General features: G+C 40.5%; 1 protein-coding gene across 4 annotated transcripts; it reads right to left on the bottom strand.

The window, feature by feature from the left end:
- Positions 1-606: 606 nt before the first annotated feature.
- On the bottom strand, positions 607-7,150 carry erlec1 (endoplasmic reticulum lectin 1). 4 transcript variants are annotated; one of them, XM_084376609.1, is made up of 14 exons: positions 6,706-7,150; positions 6,442-6,546; positions 4,763-4,843; positions 4,492-4,578; positions 4,337-4,400; positions 4,160-4,203; positions 3,837-4,060; positions 3,574-3,715; positions 2,937-3,098; positions 2,789-2,848; positions 2,420-2,544; positions 2,264-2,341; positions 2,048-2,123; positions 607-1,506 (listed from the first exon to the last, which is right to left on the bottom strand). In XM_084376609.1, the coding sequence occupies exons 1-14, from the start codon at positions 6,844-6,846 to the stop codon at positions 1,435-1,437; spliced, it is 1,461 nt and encodes a 486-aa protein (XP_084232735.1). In that variant the 5' UTR covers positions 6,847-7,150; the 3' UTR covers positions 607-1,434. The 4 variants fall into 4 exon arrangements, with proteins under 4 accessions (XP_084232735.1, XP_084232736.1, XP_084232737.1 ...); XM_084376610.1 differs by having other exon boundaries at positions 4,337-4,397; XM_084376611.1 differs by having other exon boundaries at positions 4,501-4,578.
- Positions 7,151-21,249: the final 14,099 nt, after the last annotated feature.

The raw sequence follows: 21,249 nt of genomic DNA, 5'->3' as shown, positions 1-21,249 counted from the left end.
CTGTTAAGACTAATTCTGCACAAAATGATCAAAACTGTTGAGAGTACAACCAGATCTGCCTTTTCAAAATCCACACATTCTTCTTACCTCTCAAACCTTGGTGCCTACATTACCCACAATGCAAGTAGTACTCCCTAAGACCTGTAAACACACTTTAATGTGTACATTGGTGGAGTTACCCTTTAAGTTTTGCAGGCCTTCAGGTCAGAGTCCATGCTATTTTTTTTTCAACTAAAAATGTTTTTTTTATTTGGAATACAAATACAATACAATAGCAGTGGCTTCTATTTAACACCCCGGTGTAAATTTGACCTTAAATTCTGATGATTCTGTTACAGGTCCAGTTGTTTTCTTTTGGATAAAAGAAAAAAAGGTGGACAAGATTTCAAAATACGCACACCGTTGGCACCCCCTGGTGGCCTTACATTTACCATGGCAACTTGGTACAGTAGATGTCCTTCAATGGAGGATCAACATACTTTATGTTCTTTCCAGGAGGGCAATAACACTGTATATATTTAATCACAATGAATTTAAAGAAAAATGCAACCTCTAAATTGACCCATAATTTTCCTTTGTGGTAATGCAACACAAAAAATGAGGTGCTCCTGTTTTAGCTTTATTCTTTGCCGCAAATGCATTGGTTTCATCCCTGTCATACAGCAGTGAACAGGATCCCAGTGTGCATCTTCATACAACCACAGAATACCTCTTCTAGGAACCCACAGACATCCTGTACATCCTACACAAACTTAGAAAGACATTTTTGAATCAACCGCTCACTTTTGTTTCTATTCCACAGCAGCCTCTAATGCATAAGTTACACTCAGTCATCCTGTAAATTAACACCACACACATTCTCACTGCTGCAAAACATTTTCAGACTCGCTCTTCCACCGATCCACAAGTGCCGCAGTCAAGCATGTCATCATTTCATAAAGCACACACACACACACACACACACACGCACACATTCACACACGAATACACACCTTAAAGACAATAAAACTTCACTGAATATCCCCTGATAATTACAAATCCCCTGATTCTTTACTCTTTTGCTTGCAATTTATCAACACAAAGTGAAGCATAGATATGATGCACTGGAATTAAATCCACTGCCAGGTGGAGTGCGGCGTCGGCCCTGTTAAACTGTTTTCACAAAGTCTGAGCTCGCCTGCAGGCTGTGATGTAGCATCGCACGTTGCACGGATCAGAGCCGAGGCCGTGGATCCTCGGCTACATGAAGTCCAGCCTCAGGATCAAGTTTAACCTTTATTTTGGCTTTTAGCGCAGTGTCATGGGCGTCTCTCTTCCTCCACCGCACAGGCTTCTTTTTCATGATAAGTCTCCACTTTCTTTAAGTGCAGCCTCTCTCTGTCTGTTCGCTCTTTGTCCTTCATGCGCTGTTGCCGTCATGTGATCTTTGTCAGTTTAACTGGAGATTGACAGAAGTCCATGTTCATCGGCAGTGTCAAGAATCCTGCATATGACCGGAGACTCAACCTAAAAATGAAAAAAGACATGGCGCAGCCGTGTCAATACTGGATAAACAAGATTTTAAAAAAATACATTGGAGAGAAAACAAACTGTGTTCTTCTTTTTGTAGTTTTCAGTGGACCTCCCCATGGAAAACGCCTGTCGGTCTTGTATCTCACATGTCTTTTTTACTAACCTACATCTTGATAAAGATGATAGCATGAGAGTGCTCTTGTTTCTTTATCATTCCCAAATAAATGATGCACATTCAGAGACTTTTTTCCAAGACAGATGCTTTGACTCGAGTGATGCAGGAAAAGCACAGGTGGAACTAATCAACACTTACGATGGCTCAGTCACAGCAGTTATCAGCTAATTAGCCAAGCAATGCAACAATTAATTATGCTATTAGTTTCTCCATTGATAGACAAGTTAAAATGTCTGCTGTGAAAAATGTCTATTCAACTTACCAGATGTGAATAAACAATAAAGTGGTTACAGTTTGGATAAGCACTGCGCTTTTATTTTGTTCTCAAGTTAATTCAAAGTACAGGCTCGGTGAACTTACCCCAAGGACGTACTGACAAGTCTGAGGCTCCAGCATGTAGACAGTGACAGCATGGGGAGACTCAGACTCCTTACACCTGACAGAGAGAAGAGAAGTGAGAGGAGTGAATCAACTGGGAAACATCGGGGTATTGTCTTATTCGTGTGTTGGCTCAGGGCACTGACATTGAGCCGGTGCTGTGGTTCCCCTCTGCCCCCAACATGAATGTTCACTCACTTGAGCTTGACAATGACCTGTCTGGGCTTCCCTGTCAGATCACACACGTCCCCGTGGCCGTAAAAGTGGGAAACCAACCTGTCGAGAAGAAAATGAAAAATCAACTCTCGGTTTAATTTAAAGTCAGCTCGGGGTTCAAAAATATAAATGGCCTACTTGACTTTCTGCACTCCATCATCTCTGAGCTGGTAGGACCGGGCGACGTTCTTCTTTGCCCAGTCGATGTGCTCCTCTGCGTTCCAGCTCCCGACCACCACGATATTCTTCCCTTGTTCTTTTTCCTGGAACACCGAGGAACATTTTTATCACTGTAAAGGTGTTTAGTTACCCAGTCCCAGCTTGTCAATTGTGAGGATTTGCTACTTCTCTTTTTCTTATGTAATAAACTAAATACTTTGGTATTTCTGCCTGTTTCGTCAGAAAAAAACAATCATTGTTAGTTGCAGCCTTACAGCAAAGTTAAACATCTTTAGCTGATAATAAAAGTAAATTTGCACGCTTACACTAGCAAGGAGGGCCCCTTACCTCGTGGTACTGATGGACGTGCTTTCCGTAACAGAATTCATATTTCCACCACCCGACTCCCTGAAACACACATATCAAGAAGATTACATGCCACCGAATAGTTAATGAAACACTGCTCAGGAGCTATACGCAGGTGAACACGTCTCACCCCGTGCAGACAGTACGAGCCACTGAGGAACTCCTTGATGAGCTGGTCATCTGTCAGGCGAGAGATGTGAGTGGTGCCGACGGTGACCTGAGTCTGCCCTCCGACAGTTATGGGTTTGTGAGTGGAGGTGAAGGCCTCTTCTCTCACTGGTGGCGCCTCCTCCTGTGACAGTGTCACAAAGATATAATTGAGACAGCTGTTGTCGATACATGCAGTACCAAAACCCACAATTTACAATGCCTCCCTTTCATTTTATTTTTCCAGGGGTTTATTAAAATCACCTACAATTTCCAGTATTGAAAAGCACTGAAGAACACTTTAAAAGGTAGACTAAGAAACAAATAGAAATAAAAAACGATCACTTCTTTTAAGACCAGTCTACACGTTAAGTAAGTGCAGGAAAGTCATTTAAAAGTTGGATGGGACTTGAACATCTGTTATCTGCGAGCAGCCCCTGAATGCATCATGTAGAGCACAGTCAGCTAAAAAAAACAGGAAGCTGCCTGCTACAAGACATGGTCCAACAGTTCGACCAAACGTGGGACCGCAACTCGAGACTGTAGAAGTCTGTACCACAGCTTTGGTCTTGGTTTCACAATCATTACAACCTCCTCTGTCATTTCTGCGCATATCTCACCTCTCTGATCTCAGTTGTGGCACCGAAAGGTGGTTTTAGCTGCTCCTCTTGCTCCTTGTCCAGCTGAGCAAGCCGTTGAGGTCGCAAAGGGGAGCCTGCCAGAGCCTGGCAGAAGATGGTGTTCACTGGGGAGGACTTGAACCTGCAAGGGACAAGTGTCAAGTTTGGAAACAGTGAGATGAGAGCAGGAATCTCATCGGCTGAAAATGTTCCCAACTTATTTCCATTACAACATTTAAATGTAGCCAATTTGATAAATCTACCTGTATTTTGGGTGTGAACAAAGCAGCGGAGTCAACACCACCACCTCGTATTCACAGGTGGTGACCTCAGCGACGGACAGGATCTCGTGCTTGGCCTCTGGATGACAGACATACAGCACAGACGTGGAGCGGGCCTCGTTCTGTTTCAGGACACAAGGAGTCCCGTTTCCCATCTCCAATGAGAAGTAGGGAGTCAGCTGACCTTCTATGTTCTTTGTGAACACCTGGACACAAGCGGAAACAGAAAAGAGATGACAAATGTGAGAAGTGAGAGCCAACCTGGCACGTCTGGTTGGTTATTAAAGTTTTACTACAACACTCACTTCTGTTTCAGCTGCTGATTTGACGTTTTCTGCTTCCTCTTTATCTGAAAAGAAAAGAAGAAATTCCCAGGTATTCAACCTCAAGACAAGACTCATATACTCAATTAAAAAACATTAAAAAATTAAAAATAACATTAAGAAAATATACCATAGAAATACTATCACAAACAAACTCACCTGTCTCTGTCGACTGGCTCTTCTGTGCCATATTCCCCAGGAAGTACTCCTGGACATTAATCTTCTGGGGGAAAGAACATGATTAACTCTAGTACATACTTTACCAAGTGGTGGTTTCTCACTCACATCATCTGAACGTTATTTTATCCACTCACAGCACTGACCTGACCAGTCTCCTTCTCTTCATGATACTGTCTTATATGCTTTCCGTGGCACACTTCATATGTCCAGTATGACTCAATCTGCAATGTCGGCAAGACAAGAGCAAGTTAGAGCCCAATTCAGCAAACACCCTTTGGCACCGCAGCAGTAAAATTATTGTTAGATTTTAAGTCACGCTTTGTTAACGTAGCGTGAACGCAGTTTCAGTCCCTAAGCTGTGACAAAGAGGGACATTAACTGAAAATGAAACTTGACAAGTCTCACCCTGTAGGAGCAGCTGCTTCGTTTGAAGAGTGGCTCAAGCAGTTCACCCGGACTCGGCCCAGTGTACTCCTTATCATCATCCTGATAAAATAAAAGACACCAAACAAAGAGTGTGAGAGATAAGGCAGCGTAGGAGAGGTGTGTCAGTGAACAAGAGAACAATAAAAAAAAAAAAAATAGTAAAGATGCATGACATATATCGGGCTGATATTGGGAAATGTATATTATCACCATTTATCTGTATGGCTTAAATTTATATCTGATATATAGGGCAGAGAATATTTCTTTCATTCAATGAAATGGCACAGCTAATGCAGTAAGTGATAATATCTGCACCTGTGCAGCTGGTTTACGCTCTGCCAATAAACACAAGAAGAGGAAGAAGAAGAAGAAGAGGAAGAAGAAGAAGAAGAGGAAGAAGGACAACACAATTGCAATTTGCGATAAATGTTCTACAAGGGTTCAGAGAGGAAGGAGTAAGTCTGTAATGCTAACACAACAAATCTTTTTGAAGAATATGGAATATTAAATTGTCTTTGCTCACTACATCTTTTTTAAAAACTACAGATTATGAACTTCTTTTTTAAAATATCAAAATGTGAAATTAGCTGTTATCTTATAGGTGCCAGTCATAAAAAGCAGGTAATTATCAGTTACTGGTATCAGCTGAAAAGAATCCAAATCATGAATCTCTAAAAACAATAGCTGAACATAGAAAAACGGCTGAACTGAAGAGAGACAGCCATTCACAGCAACACTCTATGTTCTCCGTTGTCAAGCTATAGCTGACAGTATAATGCATGCCTTTGTATCAGCACATAAATTGCTGAGTACAACCTTACTGTAACAGATGTGATAGTTAACCAAATCTTCCAACATATGACACAGATTGGAGCTAAATCAATATAAGATATTGTTATGCGCTTCCCCCTTCTGTGTTTTCTCCTCTGCTCTCCTTCCCTTCTCTCAGGTGCTGCTCATCAGACAATTAGCCCTGCCTCATATTTAAGGGAGGGTGGAGGAGGACAGACAAAGCAGTCCTGTTCTTCATGTTTATGTAGTCTTTTCTTAGTTTAGGGAGGGAAGTTCTGGGTCCTACAGTGCCGGCCCAGTCTTCCTCCATCTTTCTGTTCATTTTGGCCTCCAGACTCCCATAGTTTTGGTATGATTTTGGTTATATTTTGTACTTAAACATTCACTTTCTTTTGCAAACTTGTTCTCAGGTATGACATCTATGCTGCTGGTCACAAGTTAGAGCCAACTGTTTGTTTTGCTGTGGCCGTAGCAGATGAGCTGCTTTAATACAACTAAGGATGGTGCACAGACCGCACATTAAGAGTATTCTTAGTAGTATAGCCCTCGGAAATATTTACAGAATGAAGGAGTATAATGTGTTATATCAGATTTTGTATTTGCATACCATTCATTATGTGCACCTGAGCAGTATGTTATGAAAACCAGGGCAGAAATGCCTTGCATCAACTCAATGGGACAAGTTGAGCTGCTTTGCCTAATATGTAAACAACTCAGGTGATTATATCTCTAATGTGTTTTTAATTAACTTACTGTGTAAAAGCTAGGATTACCTCTATGAGGGGAGAAACACCTGGTGCAGTCACACTGCCTCATGTTACTACATGGTATAGACATCAGGTAACAGTCCTGTTAATCCTGCTTACCTCGTCTCCATTTGTCAGGGAAGGCAGCAGACATTTATACTTCTCCTTCTCTACTGTGGTCATGATGACAAAGTCGTCCTCGTTGTAAAGTGCACCTGTGGCTGGCTGAAATACAGAAAAACCTTTGTTACGTTAACTACAGCGTTGTGTGTGACAGACAAGAGTAAACCGACTCACCTCACAGGTGACAGTAACATCTCCCTGACCTCTTACAGGAAATGTATCCCCCAAAATCTTGTAGTGTTAATAAAGGAGGAGGCTTACCAGCGTGAATTCAGGGCCTGGCCAGTTGATTTTAAAAGGTACTTCGTCAGTAAAGGAGGGATACCCCCCTCTGTTTGCCGAGACGCCGCTGCAGACCTCCAGCAGCCCCCCGAGGAACACCGTCAGCAGCCCAGCCACCATCTCTCCAGTCCGGCTGCGGAGCTCCTACAGCCCGCTACACATGTAAGATAACAGCCCGCTCACCTCGCACCAACACCGGCTTGAGTGGTGGATTAGAAGATACTACAGAGTCCGAGGAAGTCCGGTTTGACAGACGTAAGATGTGACAGTGGGAGACGGATGTCAACACTACAAGAAATACCGGAAGTGAGCTGTTTCCTTGCCACGTCGTGTTCCGCTCCTGAATTGAGTAGAAATAAACAGCAGCGCCCTCTGGCGGCGACGCCAGGTACTGACACAGAGTGGACACAAAAACAAATGAAACGCCTGAAACTCTGGACTTTTGAGGTTTTTAATTAAATAACAGTTGAAATACATTATTGTTTTTTGTTATACAATTTAATCATCTTTTTGCCTATATATACCACCGAGTCAAGTAAAAAAATGTGGCAACACAACCTTAAATAGCCTACATGGTCAGGTTTGATCCTAGGAATCACATATAACAGGAATTATATAGAACATTCACTTTATATAAATTATGGGAATGCTTATGGGAAGATCAGCAGGACCATTTGATGCCCTTTACTGTGCAGGTTACATTACCTGCAATATCTAAAATATTTGCAGTATCACTGATGTTTGTCACAGCTGCTGAGTTTGTTAAAAAGCAAAGTCATTCTACGTAACAAAACATTTTTCAAATCCACATAACTGTATTTTAAATTCTAATGAAGATCCCAACATACCAAATCTTTCAGGCCTGAGCTAGGGAAATATGAAACAGACGATCTTTCCATTCACAAAGCTAAAATGAAAACTGTATTGTGAAATCTATGTATAGAGGAAAATATCTGGCTTTCTATATGGAAACCATAAATATGGTAGAACATTGTACTATAAACACTTATGATAGTAGAGTTTTATTTTTTATTTACAGGAAAAACGTAGTCATCAATATGCTGAGGTCTGTATGGTTTTATTTATGTAGGCCAAACAAAGCTTAACCTTAAATTGAGAATAGCTGGACATAAAACAGCTAGAAAAAATTAAAACATGGATTAGGTTATTGCAAGGCAAAGGGAAAGAGACCACAGATCTGCTGTCCCCATTGCATTCATACGGATTAGCAACACCATAAATCAGCTACGGAAAAGAGAATCATATCGGAAATACACTCTCAATTCCAACTTGTGCTTTTAAGTCTAACCTGCATTATCTCTCTGTGCCTACAAGTGTATGAAGAAAAAAGATGAGCCACTAAAACCCCCCTGGGCACCTCTTGACTTCCCCTCCTTTATTAAGAAGGTACATTTAGTTTCTGCTCTTTAAATAGCATTTGCCTCGTCTGATCTTTGTAATGTCTAATTATTTAATATGTATTTTTAATAGTGCCCTCTTTCTTGCATTATTTATACTTTTTCCAAATAGCTATCTCCATCAAAGAGGCTATGTTTGATCTCTGTATGTTTGTTCGTTGGTTGGTTTGTTAGCAGGATCACGCAAAAACTACAAAACAGATTTCCATGAAACTTGGATGGAGGATGGGTCTCGGCCCAGAATAGACCCCATTAACTTTTGTCGCAGATCCGGGTAAAGGGACGGATCCATTCAAGTTTTCTCATTTTCTTTAACATTGAAAGATTGGACGTTTATAAACATTTTGGTATATTTCTTAAAGAATAATGGATGTATCTTGATGAAAAATCATGCATATTTAGGTGTCTGGGATCTTTGATTGAAGACAAAAGGGGACTGTTGGACCTTGGCACTGTACTGGGTGCCATTTAAGATGAACTTTTATGAGGAAATTAATGTACTTTGTACTCTATATTTATGATATTTTTTGGAACTGTGGGCATTCTGACCTTTATGATGAATCATGACAACACCCTCTTCTAATACATATATATATCAGCTGGCTCCCAGGAACCAGGAGCAAGGTACCCTCAGTTTTTTGGGAATACTGGATGACAAACATGAATACGGTAAAACCGAACTTTCATCAAGCCAGTACAAAAATATGTTTAAAGTTTGAACAGCAGGTCATTTCCACTTCAATCTCCATTTATCGCTTTTAATTTTCTGGTGGTACGATCTGGAGCGATCGTGAGCATGGACAGAGCTATTATCTCTGTTAAAATGCATATTGATATATACATCTGGATATAGATCACCTAAGCAATTTAAGGCATCCGACTGAAAAGGGCTATAAACTAAGCATCCTGTCCTTCTAGCTGAGCAAAATATGATCAATAATATTATTCAAAGATATTCTGAGGGGGTGATTTCCTTCTGTTGTTCACTGTTTTCACTGATAAAAATCAATTTCCCATATGTCCTGCTACAGCTAACCGCATCCACATATGCCGAGAACAGCGCTCATAAAGTTGTTATTGAATGCAGACCACAGTTTGCCTGAAGCGTTTGGCTCTTTTGGACTTGAAATGCATGAGAGAGGTTTTCAGTTATCATGTGGGCACAAAAAGAAAGGCAGGTCTCCTCTTCTCTGCCTCCCAGTGGACGGATTAGGAAGTTTAATTGTTCCAATGTGTGCTGAATACATAGAGCTGATATTTAGGGTGTCTCATTTATTATCTTTTTTTTTCATGCAGAACTGAAGATAAAAGACGGTACGAAGATACAGTCTTATAGATCCTTTTCAGAAGCTGCTTTACTGAACATCTCCTGGACATAACGTTCATCTGCACAGGCACTCATGATGAGAGCATCTCTGTGCCAGCGTGCAGTGTCCTTACTCCCTTATCCTGCGACTCTGTTGATTCAGCATAGCTTTGTGCTGTATGACCAATAAATAATCTGCCCCCCACCTGAGCAGTTCACATGGAAACAGCTCTCAGCGAACAGGAAATTTACCACATAGACCTTGAAAATATGTGGCGTTGCATTTCACTGCCTTGGACTGATCGAAACATGGAGTGGAAACCGGAGACGGGCACTTTCCTACCTGTTGGTGGAGCTGTTGGTATGAGAATGTGCAGCACAGGAGCCAGGAGAGAGGGTAGAGAGATAATAAGGGAGATTTTGAGACAAAGAGTGAGAGGATTGGGAGGAGAAAGGGTTATGGAGGAACAGAGAGGGATACAAGCAAAAGAACGTCCCACTAGACCATCCACCCTCTACAACCACTCCACTCTTCTTATATACATTCAGCTTCCTCTCACACCTGACTGTTAAGTACCTGAATGTTAATATTGATGCGTACACTTACATCTATGTGTGCGTAGAAGGTAGCGTATCTGAGGTAGATTAGATAAAAAAGATTAGATAAGTAAGAAGGTAGTTAAATAGATAGACTACATTTTGTTTCCATGGTAACTGATATTTTGCTGTTGAATTATGATGTCTTCTAATAGGGTCCCTTTTTTGTTTTTTAACCTCTTCTGATAAACAACATGGGTGGGAGTAGTTGTATTTAAAGCAACATTTCGCGCCAGATCGCACAAAATGCCCATTTCTACATAATGTTGAGTTAAAGGTGAACAATTCTTGACCTTGGAAAGTAGTTTAAGATGAAAAATTGCAAGGGTGCAATATTTAAGAACTTTGTTTTCTAAGATTGTCAACAGAATGTGAAAAAAAGAACAGTTTTGACATGTCAAAGACATCAATGTATTGTGTTGCTAGCTGCACCGCTAACTGAGCTAACTAGCTAACTAGCTCAGGGCAGGTACAGTTAGCAGCAGTTAGTGATTACTTTGGCTTAACTTGCTGGTGATATGCTGCCCACCTATTTGTCTGGAGTATGAATCCAACAGGACACATATTGCTCCTTTGATCAGTCTTACAGTTATTAGCCATAATAGGCTATCTAAGCAAACTGAGGACGCTGTGGAAGACCTTGAATGTTCTTGAAAGCTCTAGAAAAAGGTAGTGAGTCAACCATGAGTCAATTGATGCAATGGATTTAATAATTTTTTGCCATAACGAGACTCGCCAAGCGAAGATCGACACACTTTCTTGTTTGTATGATAAACATGAAGCATTGGCCTGCAGTGGTTAGCTTAGTACAGGCAGCTTATTCTTAGCTACTTTTGGACAGAGCCCAGCTAGCTTTTTCCTCTGTTTATGCTAAGCTAAGCTAACAGCTGACTCCAGCCTCATATTTACCGTACAAACATGGGAGTGGTATCAATCTTCATATTTTCTGCAGAGTCCTTTAAAGTGGTACTATGTAGTTTTGTCGAATATTTACAATGTTAATGAGGTATGTCACAAATATATTTTTCCATAACTGAGTAAACAAGCTGTTCTCAGAGGAAAATAAGGTCCCCAGAAGACTGTTTGAAGCTAGAAAGGTGGCAGGGTCCGCCAAATATAAGCAAAGTCAAACAGTATGAAACTGTGTCGTCCTTTAAGGTCAATTTGTTTATTCATTTTACTCAGTCATTACAACAAACAAATTTGTTGAGGCATATCTCTTCTGATTAAAATGTCTTCTCAAAAACTACATAGTGCACCTTTAAACTGATTGTATCCAAACAGACGTTGCAGTTATGCCTCATGAAAGTGAAACAACAGTAGAACTACTTATGTTGCATGTTTTCATACAAAGAAGTTGAACCGCTTATTTTTCTTTTTGCCAGTTTTTGTGCATCAGCTCAAAATGGCGATAATGAGTGTTGTGACCTAAAAATAATTGGTATTTCAGAGACTACCAGCCAAAGTGAGTCATAACTTCTTCTGAGTCTCTTCCTTGGTTTTTTGTTCAAAGACTTTCCCGGAGCCTGAATGGCGGGAACTCACCTGAACTCACCACTCTGATATGAGCATTTTCATTTATTTCGCTGCCATCATCCGTGGGGTGAACTTGATTTGCATAGATGCCTCCTGCACACTCTCACCTTATGCATAATTGATACAACTGTCATCTCCCCAACCATAATAACATCATTCCAAAGGGAGCAGAGTGAAATTAATCTTGACATTTGAAGGTCTCAAGCGAGATTAAGATATCTCCCGAGCTGTCACCCAAAAATACACATAGAATATGTCAGGCGTCAGATCAATAGTGTCACTTTAGCGAGATTTTCTTAATGGCATTCGATATTGATTTGAGTGAAGCATTTCTACCTGTTGTATTTATTCTGGAACAGAGATTTCCCTCGCTGAACGTGTTTTTTCCCCCCCAACATTTCCCTTCAGACTCGCAGTCCATTCAACACGTCTAATTAATAAATCATGGTGTTCACATTAATTCTGCACACTTGTCAAGCGTATTAACATTACATCATGCCTTTTTTCTGCTGCCTAAATCACACACACTCAATTTGTGTACTGATTCTCTGGGAGCGATGGAAGCACCAAAGGGCTCCCAGCTTGAGGACCGAAGTGTCAGAACATGTGGTACGCTTCCTGATATGCATTTTAAAGCATGCTCGAGCAAACCCTCCCAGTTCTGTCTGCTCTGCGTGTACACAGCTACCGCTCAAGCACCTGTTGTGCTCGAGTCAAACCAAAAAACTGTGTTGCGGGCTAAACGAATCTTGTGAGGGAGCTACTACTCGAATAAATGATGCAAAGAAGCAAAACAAAGTCAACAAAGTCTGTGAAACATGAAAGAAATGGATTTAACCGTGCCAGTGGATCAGAGCGCCGCTCTCCACATCCCTGCAGAGAAAGTAATGAGAGAGTGTTTTTGTTTGGATGGAGCTGGATGGGCTCCAGATATTCACAGAGCTGGTCCTCGCTGTATTTGCCTGTGGTTTTGGGCTTCGCTTTTGTATGATAACATCAGATGAGGGTCAGTGGAGAAGGAGCATCCATGGGTCCCTGAACGCATCGTGATGGCACAGAGCCCATGATTAAATATGAACCTGTAGCCAAGGCTTTGTATCGATCAAATTCTGAGGTTGCATGTACATCTAGGACGTATGTTTAGGTGTTAATCCTCACGAGTGCTGACTTCTCTCTTTTTGAGAGATATTTTATATTTACAGTCTGTCTTTTCTTTTCCTCCAGAAAGCCCGGAGAAACTTACATTTACAACTTGCTTTCCTACGCCGACCATGACCGCTCTCAAAGGTGACCATGGATGTTTACGTAAATACTGTCTGCATTGTCTGAGCTTTAAGCCGTTTCTCGAGACGCTGCGCTCCAAGACAAAAGTGAGCGAAGCCCCAGAAGTACATTTTGTCTATAAGCAAGAACGGAAAGTGGGTTAACTACTTGAAAATGCATCCTAAGCAGCGAGCGTAAGCTAGAAGAGCTTATAGGGAAGCTAGGGAGACTTTGAGACTGAAAGTCATTTAGTGTTTCTTCACAGTTGGAGAGTGATTGGCAGAAATACTGCAAGGTAAGGAGCAGAGCTCTTGTCCGACTGGATGGAGAGTGGCTGGAGATGGAGAACGGATCAATATCAGCACTTCAGAAGGTAGAAAATGCAGGGAAATCTGAGCAGGATTGGAAAGCAAGGCAGATAACTGTGAATTAGATTATGTTACTTCCTACTATTACTGGAATCTTATAAACAAAACATGAATATACGGTTAAACTACTCCTGTATAATGCATGTTATTTGCTACACCTGGGTGATGTTCGACACTGTATCTTTTACTGTTTCCTCTAAATGATCATATCTGGGAAATATTACTTTAACCATCTGCAACAACCCACACAAGCTATTTATAGATCGAACAAATACATTCTCGTCTCAACACAGTTCTTATCTTGCCAATGAGGAGTACAGTATGTACTGGATTTACTGAGTCATTTATATTCGATTGGCTGTTTTAGTGTTATTGACGCAAAGAAACACAATCCATCATCATTTCAGTGCAGTCACAGTATCTGTTTGGCACCAATTTGGACCGCAGATGGGTTTAATTGGCTGAGATATTTTAGAGATGATGGCTTCTTCCATTTAATGTACGAGCACTTGGCTGATGTGTAAAGCATTCACTGCTTTAGACTAATGGATGAAAACTGATGGAGAAATGAAGTGAAGTGAGTGTATCACTTTTAACCTTTGGCGTGTTAATTTCATAAAGATAATGAAAAACAAGCTACAACAAAATTGATTTTCATACTAAGTATACAAAGCAGGCGTAATAGAAGGGTGACGTCTCTTTCCTTCCACTGTGCCCCGCAGGACCTCATCAGATGTTCGGGAAAAAAAATGTTTTAACCTGTTTGAATTGTGCCAAAATGACACATATGATGTTTGTCAATTTAAAACATAATTTTGCAACTCAAGAAAGTCGCAGTGTGTGGTAAAAATAGTACAGTAGCATTTAGTTTTGTGCGTCTCACACAATATACTCAACACCACCAACATGGCCCTCACCTCGGCACATTTCACCTTCCATAACAGGGGAAACAGTATTGAAAGAGGCATACTTGCCAAGCTTGAGACCTCAGAAATAGGAAAGATTTCAAAACAAAAGCATTAGGCGTCCACCTCCTGAGGAATTTGAGTTTCAGAGACTTTTTTTTCATACATTGTGGTGTCTTTTAAAGAATGAAAATAACAAAATTATAAGTGCAACACAACAGATTTTTAGAATTAAAAAACTGTCCAGGACGAGAAACGACAGAACCGGCCTATCCCAGCCTAACACACAGTAAGATAACATGAAGAAGCAGCTGCAGCATCATAGTGAGAATTGTCAGGTTAAAATGGTTATGCTATGATTGAACATTAACATTGCACTTCACATACTGTAAGGTAACATTACCCAAAATACACAAACATCGAGGAGGAGGAAGCCTTGTTGTTGCATTAGAAGCCAGCCACAAATGTCTTCCAGTATATGACTAACAGTGAAATGTGTGGGTCGGGGCTCCTGGCTTAGAGCATTTGTCTCTAACACTGAGCACACGAGGCCACTGCAGGCAGTACACTGATGCTAAGTTAAAGTTAAGTCTCGATGAAGTCAAGTTGAGTTAATCCGGCGGAGATGTGATTTGCTCTTCCAGACGCTTTCACATCCATAACTCCACATGTATTTGTATGCATGTTGCAAAATAATGTGGGCAATAATGAGTGATAATTGTACTTAGTATGCAGAGCTCCCCTCTATTGCACTTTGTTCTGATGTTCTTTATATCTACTGCAAGTAACAGAGTGGCTCTAATTGACAAAAAATTTAGCTTCATGTCCCGACAAAAATACAATTTGCATAATGCACATCATTCTGTCTCTAGTCCGATACGTTCACTTGTGTTTGGCTCAGAAAAAGAAGTGACGACAGTGAAAATAATACAGTCGTGCACTCTTGAGGTTTGTATGTAAGTTATTCGATGTCTCTCCCCAGGGACCCCAAACCCCTTCAGTAAATCTGCTTTCTCTCTCACCATATGCAATGCTCACACACTTTATAACTTACTTATTTACTTGCTTTATTGTTCAACACAAAACTCATAAAACAAAATTTTCACTTAGTGCGAACTGTTGCAGCTGCATTTTCTATTCTCAGCTCATTTTCATGCCGCTCTCTCTTCGTCCGCCTCCAAAGTTCCTCCCAACTTCCTCCCTGACATCAGTTCGGGTGCAGTCGTCCAGCCGCAGTCTAACTACTCAGTAAACAATGTACGGTGTTAACACTCAGATGAAAAAGACATGCTGAAATTATATTGGCAGGTTGGTATCACACTGCCTCTTTTCCAAATGGCACAAGGAATCTGACCTTTTCATGATCTCGGCGCTGTCAAAAGATGACCTTTGTGCACAGCATCACGCAGTCAATGCGTATGAGGAGGCACAAACGTTGCCTTTTTAAAATCGCTTGTCAATAGCAACATTGTGAGCAAAATAATAATAAAAAAGCAAAACAGCAATTTTTTGTTTTTGCATTATGTTCGGGCTATTCCCACCACCAGAAGTCATTCAGATCCCACGAGTCTGGTTTGTCTCACAATAATTTGGTGTCTTTGAGAGTTTTTGGTCAGAATCACAGAAGAAGACAAATGTACTCCCTGTTTTTTGGCATTGATGAGGCAGCGACTGAATCTCTAGTGAATAAAAGAAAATTCAATTCAGACACCCACATGAAATCTGTTAATGTTTTTTTTAAATTTTTTTCAGGACATTCTCACACCTCTTTTTTCGGTGAGTTGAGAACTTAGTGAATCAATAAACTTCTGTTATTCTTCTCGGTTTGTGGGCGTAACCTGAGGGAATCGCGCGATGAGGAGGAGGAGGACGACGATGAGGTTGAGAATGGGCAGCTTTGCTTCCCCGGTAGGTCAAGGTGAGTCTGTTAGCCTGATGGCTTGTTCACTCTGCAGATGTCACCTGGTCATTATCCTGAGGCAGCCATCTGCCAGCTGGTCCTGCAGGGCCCGGCCACTCAGTCTTCTGGGCCCTGTGTGACTGGCAGGATCCATGCTGCTTTCTCTTCTATCCTGACCTGCTACTCCACCTGCCTCTGGTGTCCAAAAAGGCCAGGCTGGTCAGGGCCAGAGGGAAGACAGAGGACACACACTGAGAAACAAAAAAGCGAGCTTTGAAGTCTGCCACAATGTAAAGTGGTATAAATTAATGGTGCATCCGAAGCTTTTACCTGGGCTCCCCTCACAGCTGACTGCTTGGCTTCTCACCCTCAGCGCTGCTGGGATGCAGAGGTACGCTGCCAAAATAAACTCCATCCTCCCCGTTCTGCTCACCGGTGGTTTCACCTAGAAAGTGCTTGACATGATTATTCTATTTCTAAAAATCTTCTATTGAGAGAATCCTAACGAAGGGAGTCATTACAACACAAAGTTAATTGTCAGCCCTTAAATCTTCCAGAAAGTGTCTCACGGCGGGTAATTATCTTGGAAAATTAGAGGCTTACTTTTGGACACACTTAATCATGCCCTCCTTCAAGGTGTTGGATTTGGCTGTGACTTCTTCTTTTAAGTTGTAATTTGGACTTGATGGGGTTTTGGGTTAACCTCCTTGGCTCATTACAATGAGATTTAATTTCTGAAACGCGGAGAGGAATCTTCTCGGATATCACTGGGAAATGAATGAGGTTCTTCAACAAGTTCACATTCACTTGGCTATATATTTTTCATTTGTTGCCCACAGGCCTGTTACAAAGATGAATGTGCTCACACAAACTGTTGACCTCATAAAGTTGGTGAAATAATTTTTCCCAGAGTGAGGTGATGAGATTAATAGCGCTCTCTGTGTCCATGTGTTAAATATGAAGCTTTATTCAAGAGACGATTAGCTTAGCTAAGCATATAAACAGGAAGCAGGTGGAAAGAGGAGGACAATCTGCAAACAGAAACAGAAATGCACTAACTCTTCACAGTTGCCCAGCAAACATTGCTGTGCTGTTGGAGCTGTTGTTTGTCAAGAAATAAGAGCATGTAAGTGTGCAAGTGTCCCTGAACCAACAAATGTTCATTCTTTTTCCTTTTTTTACAGTTTGGAAATTCAGTTTTTAACAAACAAGACACAGCATATAAATGTGTGAGCTTTAGAGGTTCTGGTTTTTGTATTTTTTAACTTTGGGGAGAGCCTGCAGCTAGCTGTTTTCACCTACATTAAGTCTTTATGCTAAGCTATGCTACGCTAAACCAGTGTCCTCAAAACAAAATGCACACACGAGTGGTATCAATCTTCTCATCCAACTCTCGTAAAGAAAGTGAGTAAGCAAATTTCCCAAATTACCTATTCCGTAAATCATTTTTTATCCCTTAGTTTTGAACAAAAATGTCCTACAGTGGCCCAGAAGGGTCAAACCAAATGCAAAAGCCACAACATCACAACGGAAGTGAGCGATAATGGAAGTGAGCATTTGAATGAGATTTGGATATGGATGTATTTTGGCTGTGGAAGAGGAAAGTTTTTGCATGTTTAAGAAGTAAGTAAAACGTTGTTTGCTAGCTAACTATGATTGCTATTGCTAAGCGAATTAGCCTTATCATCGCAATGACTCACACATGGGTACACCTTAGATTACATCCACCGGATTGATGTTTGCTGCATTGCGTGATGCTAACGTTACTGCATAGCAAGCTTCATAACAGCCTAACATTAGATAGCAGCATACATAGATATGACAAAGTTTTGCTCATTTGTAACAATAATGTAGCGATAGCAATCATAGTTAGCTAGCGAACGACATTTCATTTAATTCTTAAACAGGCGAGAACGTTCCTCTTCCACAGCCAAAGTACATTCAATCATGAACCACCATGTCAACATTAGCTGTTGGTCATTTCCATCGTGTTATCACAGTTTTTTTCATTCTTGGGTTGACTTTAGCATTTGGTTGGACCCTTCTGGGCCACCGTAAATTTCACCCAAAATGGGCAAATTAAATGCAAATGAATGCCTGTGTCCTTCCACTATACTGTTTAATGATTATGTAGAGTTGGTTCATTGAGATAAGCCGTAAATTACCCCAATTCTCAAGTCAGAAACCACCTGCAGAAGACATTTCTGCTTTTTTCATGTATTAATGTGAGGGAGATTCCATCAGATCTGTGCGGAGCAATGAGGAGACTGTTTATCGGCCGTTATTTTTCATCTCTGTAGTGGAAAAGAAGCTCAATTGGACTTTGAAGTGCTTCATGCACACCATCATTATTTTACTGTTCCGCTTCTATCACACTTTTTTAGTGTTTCCACTCAGATTTTTTTTTTTTTAATGCACAACATCTGAATATAAACAGATGGATGGAAACACACACACACATATATTGAGCTTTTCAATTCAATCCCAGGAGTGTTTTAATGGATCTTGACTAAACTGGAAAATATTACACTTCTGTAGGTGATTAACTGCGTACCAAAGGAGAAGCAAAGGACTGCAAGCAGCTTGTATTTCATTAACTATTATTCTATATTTTGATTTATCACTGCGAATAAGTGAAACGATAAGTCTTCCTGAAATGAGAGCTGACACATTTTCTGCGAGTAGATTTTAGTTAGATCGCACTGGAGAGGAGAAATGCTTGGTCCACTGTTAACTCTCAGCTTGTAGTCACAGGTTACAAACACAAGGCATGTATTTTAAGAAAAAACAACTTTTCTATTTCAAGTGGCAGGGTCAGGTCAAGTACTTTCATCTTGTTAAAGTTCCTTTCCTCTTTCCACTTTCTTTTTCCAGTCCTACTGTGTCACACATGCTGATATCAGGGACTATTTGAGGACACATTCACAGGTAACCAATCAGGTAACACCCATAAACACACTTATCGTCTGCCTGCTGGTAACGTCCAGGAGGCTTTCAATTTATTATCATCCACACTTTCATCATTTTACCACAGAATACCTTTAACGGCTAACACACACACACAAATACACCCACTTGCACACCTTTGATCTTGTAGCCTCGGTGATTCTGCTATTTCATCGTCGACCCGGTTTGAACTCGGGACCTGCAGTAATGTGCTGGACATGAATGGCTGCGTGGGCAATCTGCTCCTCCTTTCCGTCTGTTGGGTTTTTTGGATCAATTATGCTGTTGTTCTGACTTAAGGCTTGGCTGTGTTTCCGGCGCCTGATATAGAAAGGAGAGCCGTGATTGCGGGAGGCCCACCCTCTAACCTGCCTGTACCCCTGGCAGCCAGAACGGGCCAGCTGGTACTGTCAGCAGCCCTGACGGATGACCTGCTGAGCGGATACTTTTAGCTCATGATTCACCATCATTATACAAATATACAGTGTAATGTACAATGTACAATGTAATGAAAGAAAGCCTGCTCTTCTTACAGTAGCTGCAAATCAAAAGATTTAGTTAAAAGCACATATGTGAAGAATCAAGGGGCCATATTGGGCTCTTATAAAATTGTATTTTATAAGATTTTGTCCATGTACAGTTTCCACCAATGCTCACAGGCATCCATAGTTAAAGAGGAAGGGATACTTAGTCCAGACTGGCCACAAACAATAAACCCCAATGTAATCGCCACAAGTCATGTTTTGTTATATTTCAGAGCACAGCCTCACTTCCTTCGCTGCAAAACACTCTCGCTCTCTTGCTCTATGTTTTTGCTATCACTGATACGATCGCCACCCACACAGATAACCTATGGCTGGATGCCATATAGTTTGTGCACGCTCTGGAGGCTGTTAAAGGGCATCGTGGGAAAAGAACACAGCACAAAGGTGCCAAAAAAACTGTGAATTAAAACACGCCATGCACTCTGCAGATCTCGGATTGATTACATACAGCAGCAGTGTATATTATGTATTTAAATGTGAACTGCGAAACGGGAAAACACCTCACCTGCTTATATTCAAGATATTTTCTCTTTTCTTGATGTGTTCTCATTTGCTTTGTAATTTTTGACATTATATCCCAGCCATGACCAGCAAATCTTCAAAATAGACTTTAGTTTATCTTAACTTCTGTTACATTCTTAAATCCTGACAGCACCCTCATTCAATAATTTATAAAATCGTAATTTATCTTTACCATTGTCTGATTATTCAGTCAAAAGTAGCATTGATGATGATTTGTATATAAAAAATGAAAGTAGACTGGAATTGATTCAAGAAGACTCTACATATGAACTCGAAATGGTGACTGATTAATCAATTAATCGACATTAAGAATTTAAAGGAGCAATATATAGTTTTGGTAAAGAAATTCAAACTCAGAAATATTTATTTTTTCCATAACTGATTAAACAAGCTGTGCTCAGAGGAAAATAAGGTCCCCAAAACACTGTGTGAAGGTGGCAGGGTCTGCCACATATAAACAAAGTAAACAAAGTAAACAGTATGAAACCGTGTTGTCCTTTAAGGTCAGTTTGTTTATTCAGTTTGTTCAGTAAATAAAGATCTTTCTCTTCTGATAAAAAAATCTTTCCCAAAACTACATAGTGCACCTTTAACTGATTAAAAATGTATTAACCTCCAATCAGAGATGCCACAAATACTTGCTCATGAAACATATAAAAATAAAATACAAAATATGGGTATTACAGAATGTATTTAATTGAAATACATGTCATACAAATGGATCTATTACATTTTAGCCATTTAGTAGCACCAATGTGTTGGATTTCGTCGGGTCTGTTGTTGAAAGGCAACAGACGGGAGATCCACAATTAAAAGGACCTCATTATATTGTGTTATTTAGTTTAACATTCAGGTTACTTGGTGTTTCCTTAACTGCTCTTTTAACTCATAATTGCCTGTGCTGATCAGGTCAGTGGTGAAAACAGTTAATAACATCCATCGCATATACTGCACTATTAATGATTTACTGATGATCGATTGTTAAGGCGGCAGACAATCAGTTGAAGAAATTGTATAAAATTTGCATCCCCAATATGAGCACATCTAGTGTGAAAACAAGTTGCCTAGAAAACTGCAATTGAATTTTATTAGATTTTACAACACAGAAGCTAATTAAGACTTAACTAATTAAAATCCTCGAGTGTATTGCTCTGAATTCATACAGCATGTATCCTGGCTGCTGCTGCGTATGAACACGAATTACTGCTCTGCAACAC

The sequence above is a fragment of the Pagrus pagrus genome (genome assembly GCF_965226575.1).
Source record: "Pagrus pagrus genome assembly, chromosome: 15".
NCBI classification, from domain to species: domain Eukaryota; kingdom Metazoa; phylum Chordata; class Actinopteri; order Spariformes; family Sparidae; genus Pagrus; species Pagrus pagrus.
The sequence above is the reverse complement of the archived record's forward strand: the minus strand, read 5'-3'. Positions and strand labels throughout refer to the sequence as shown.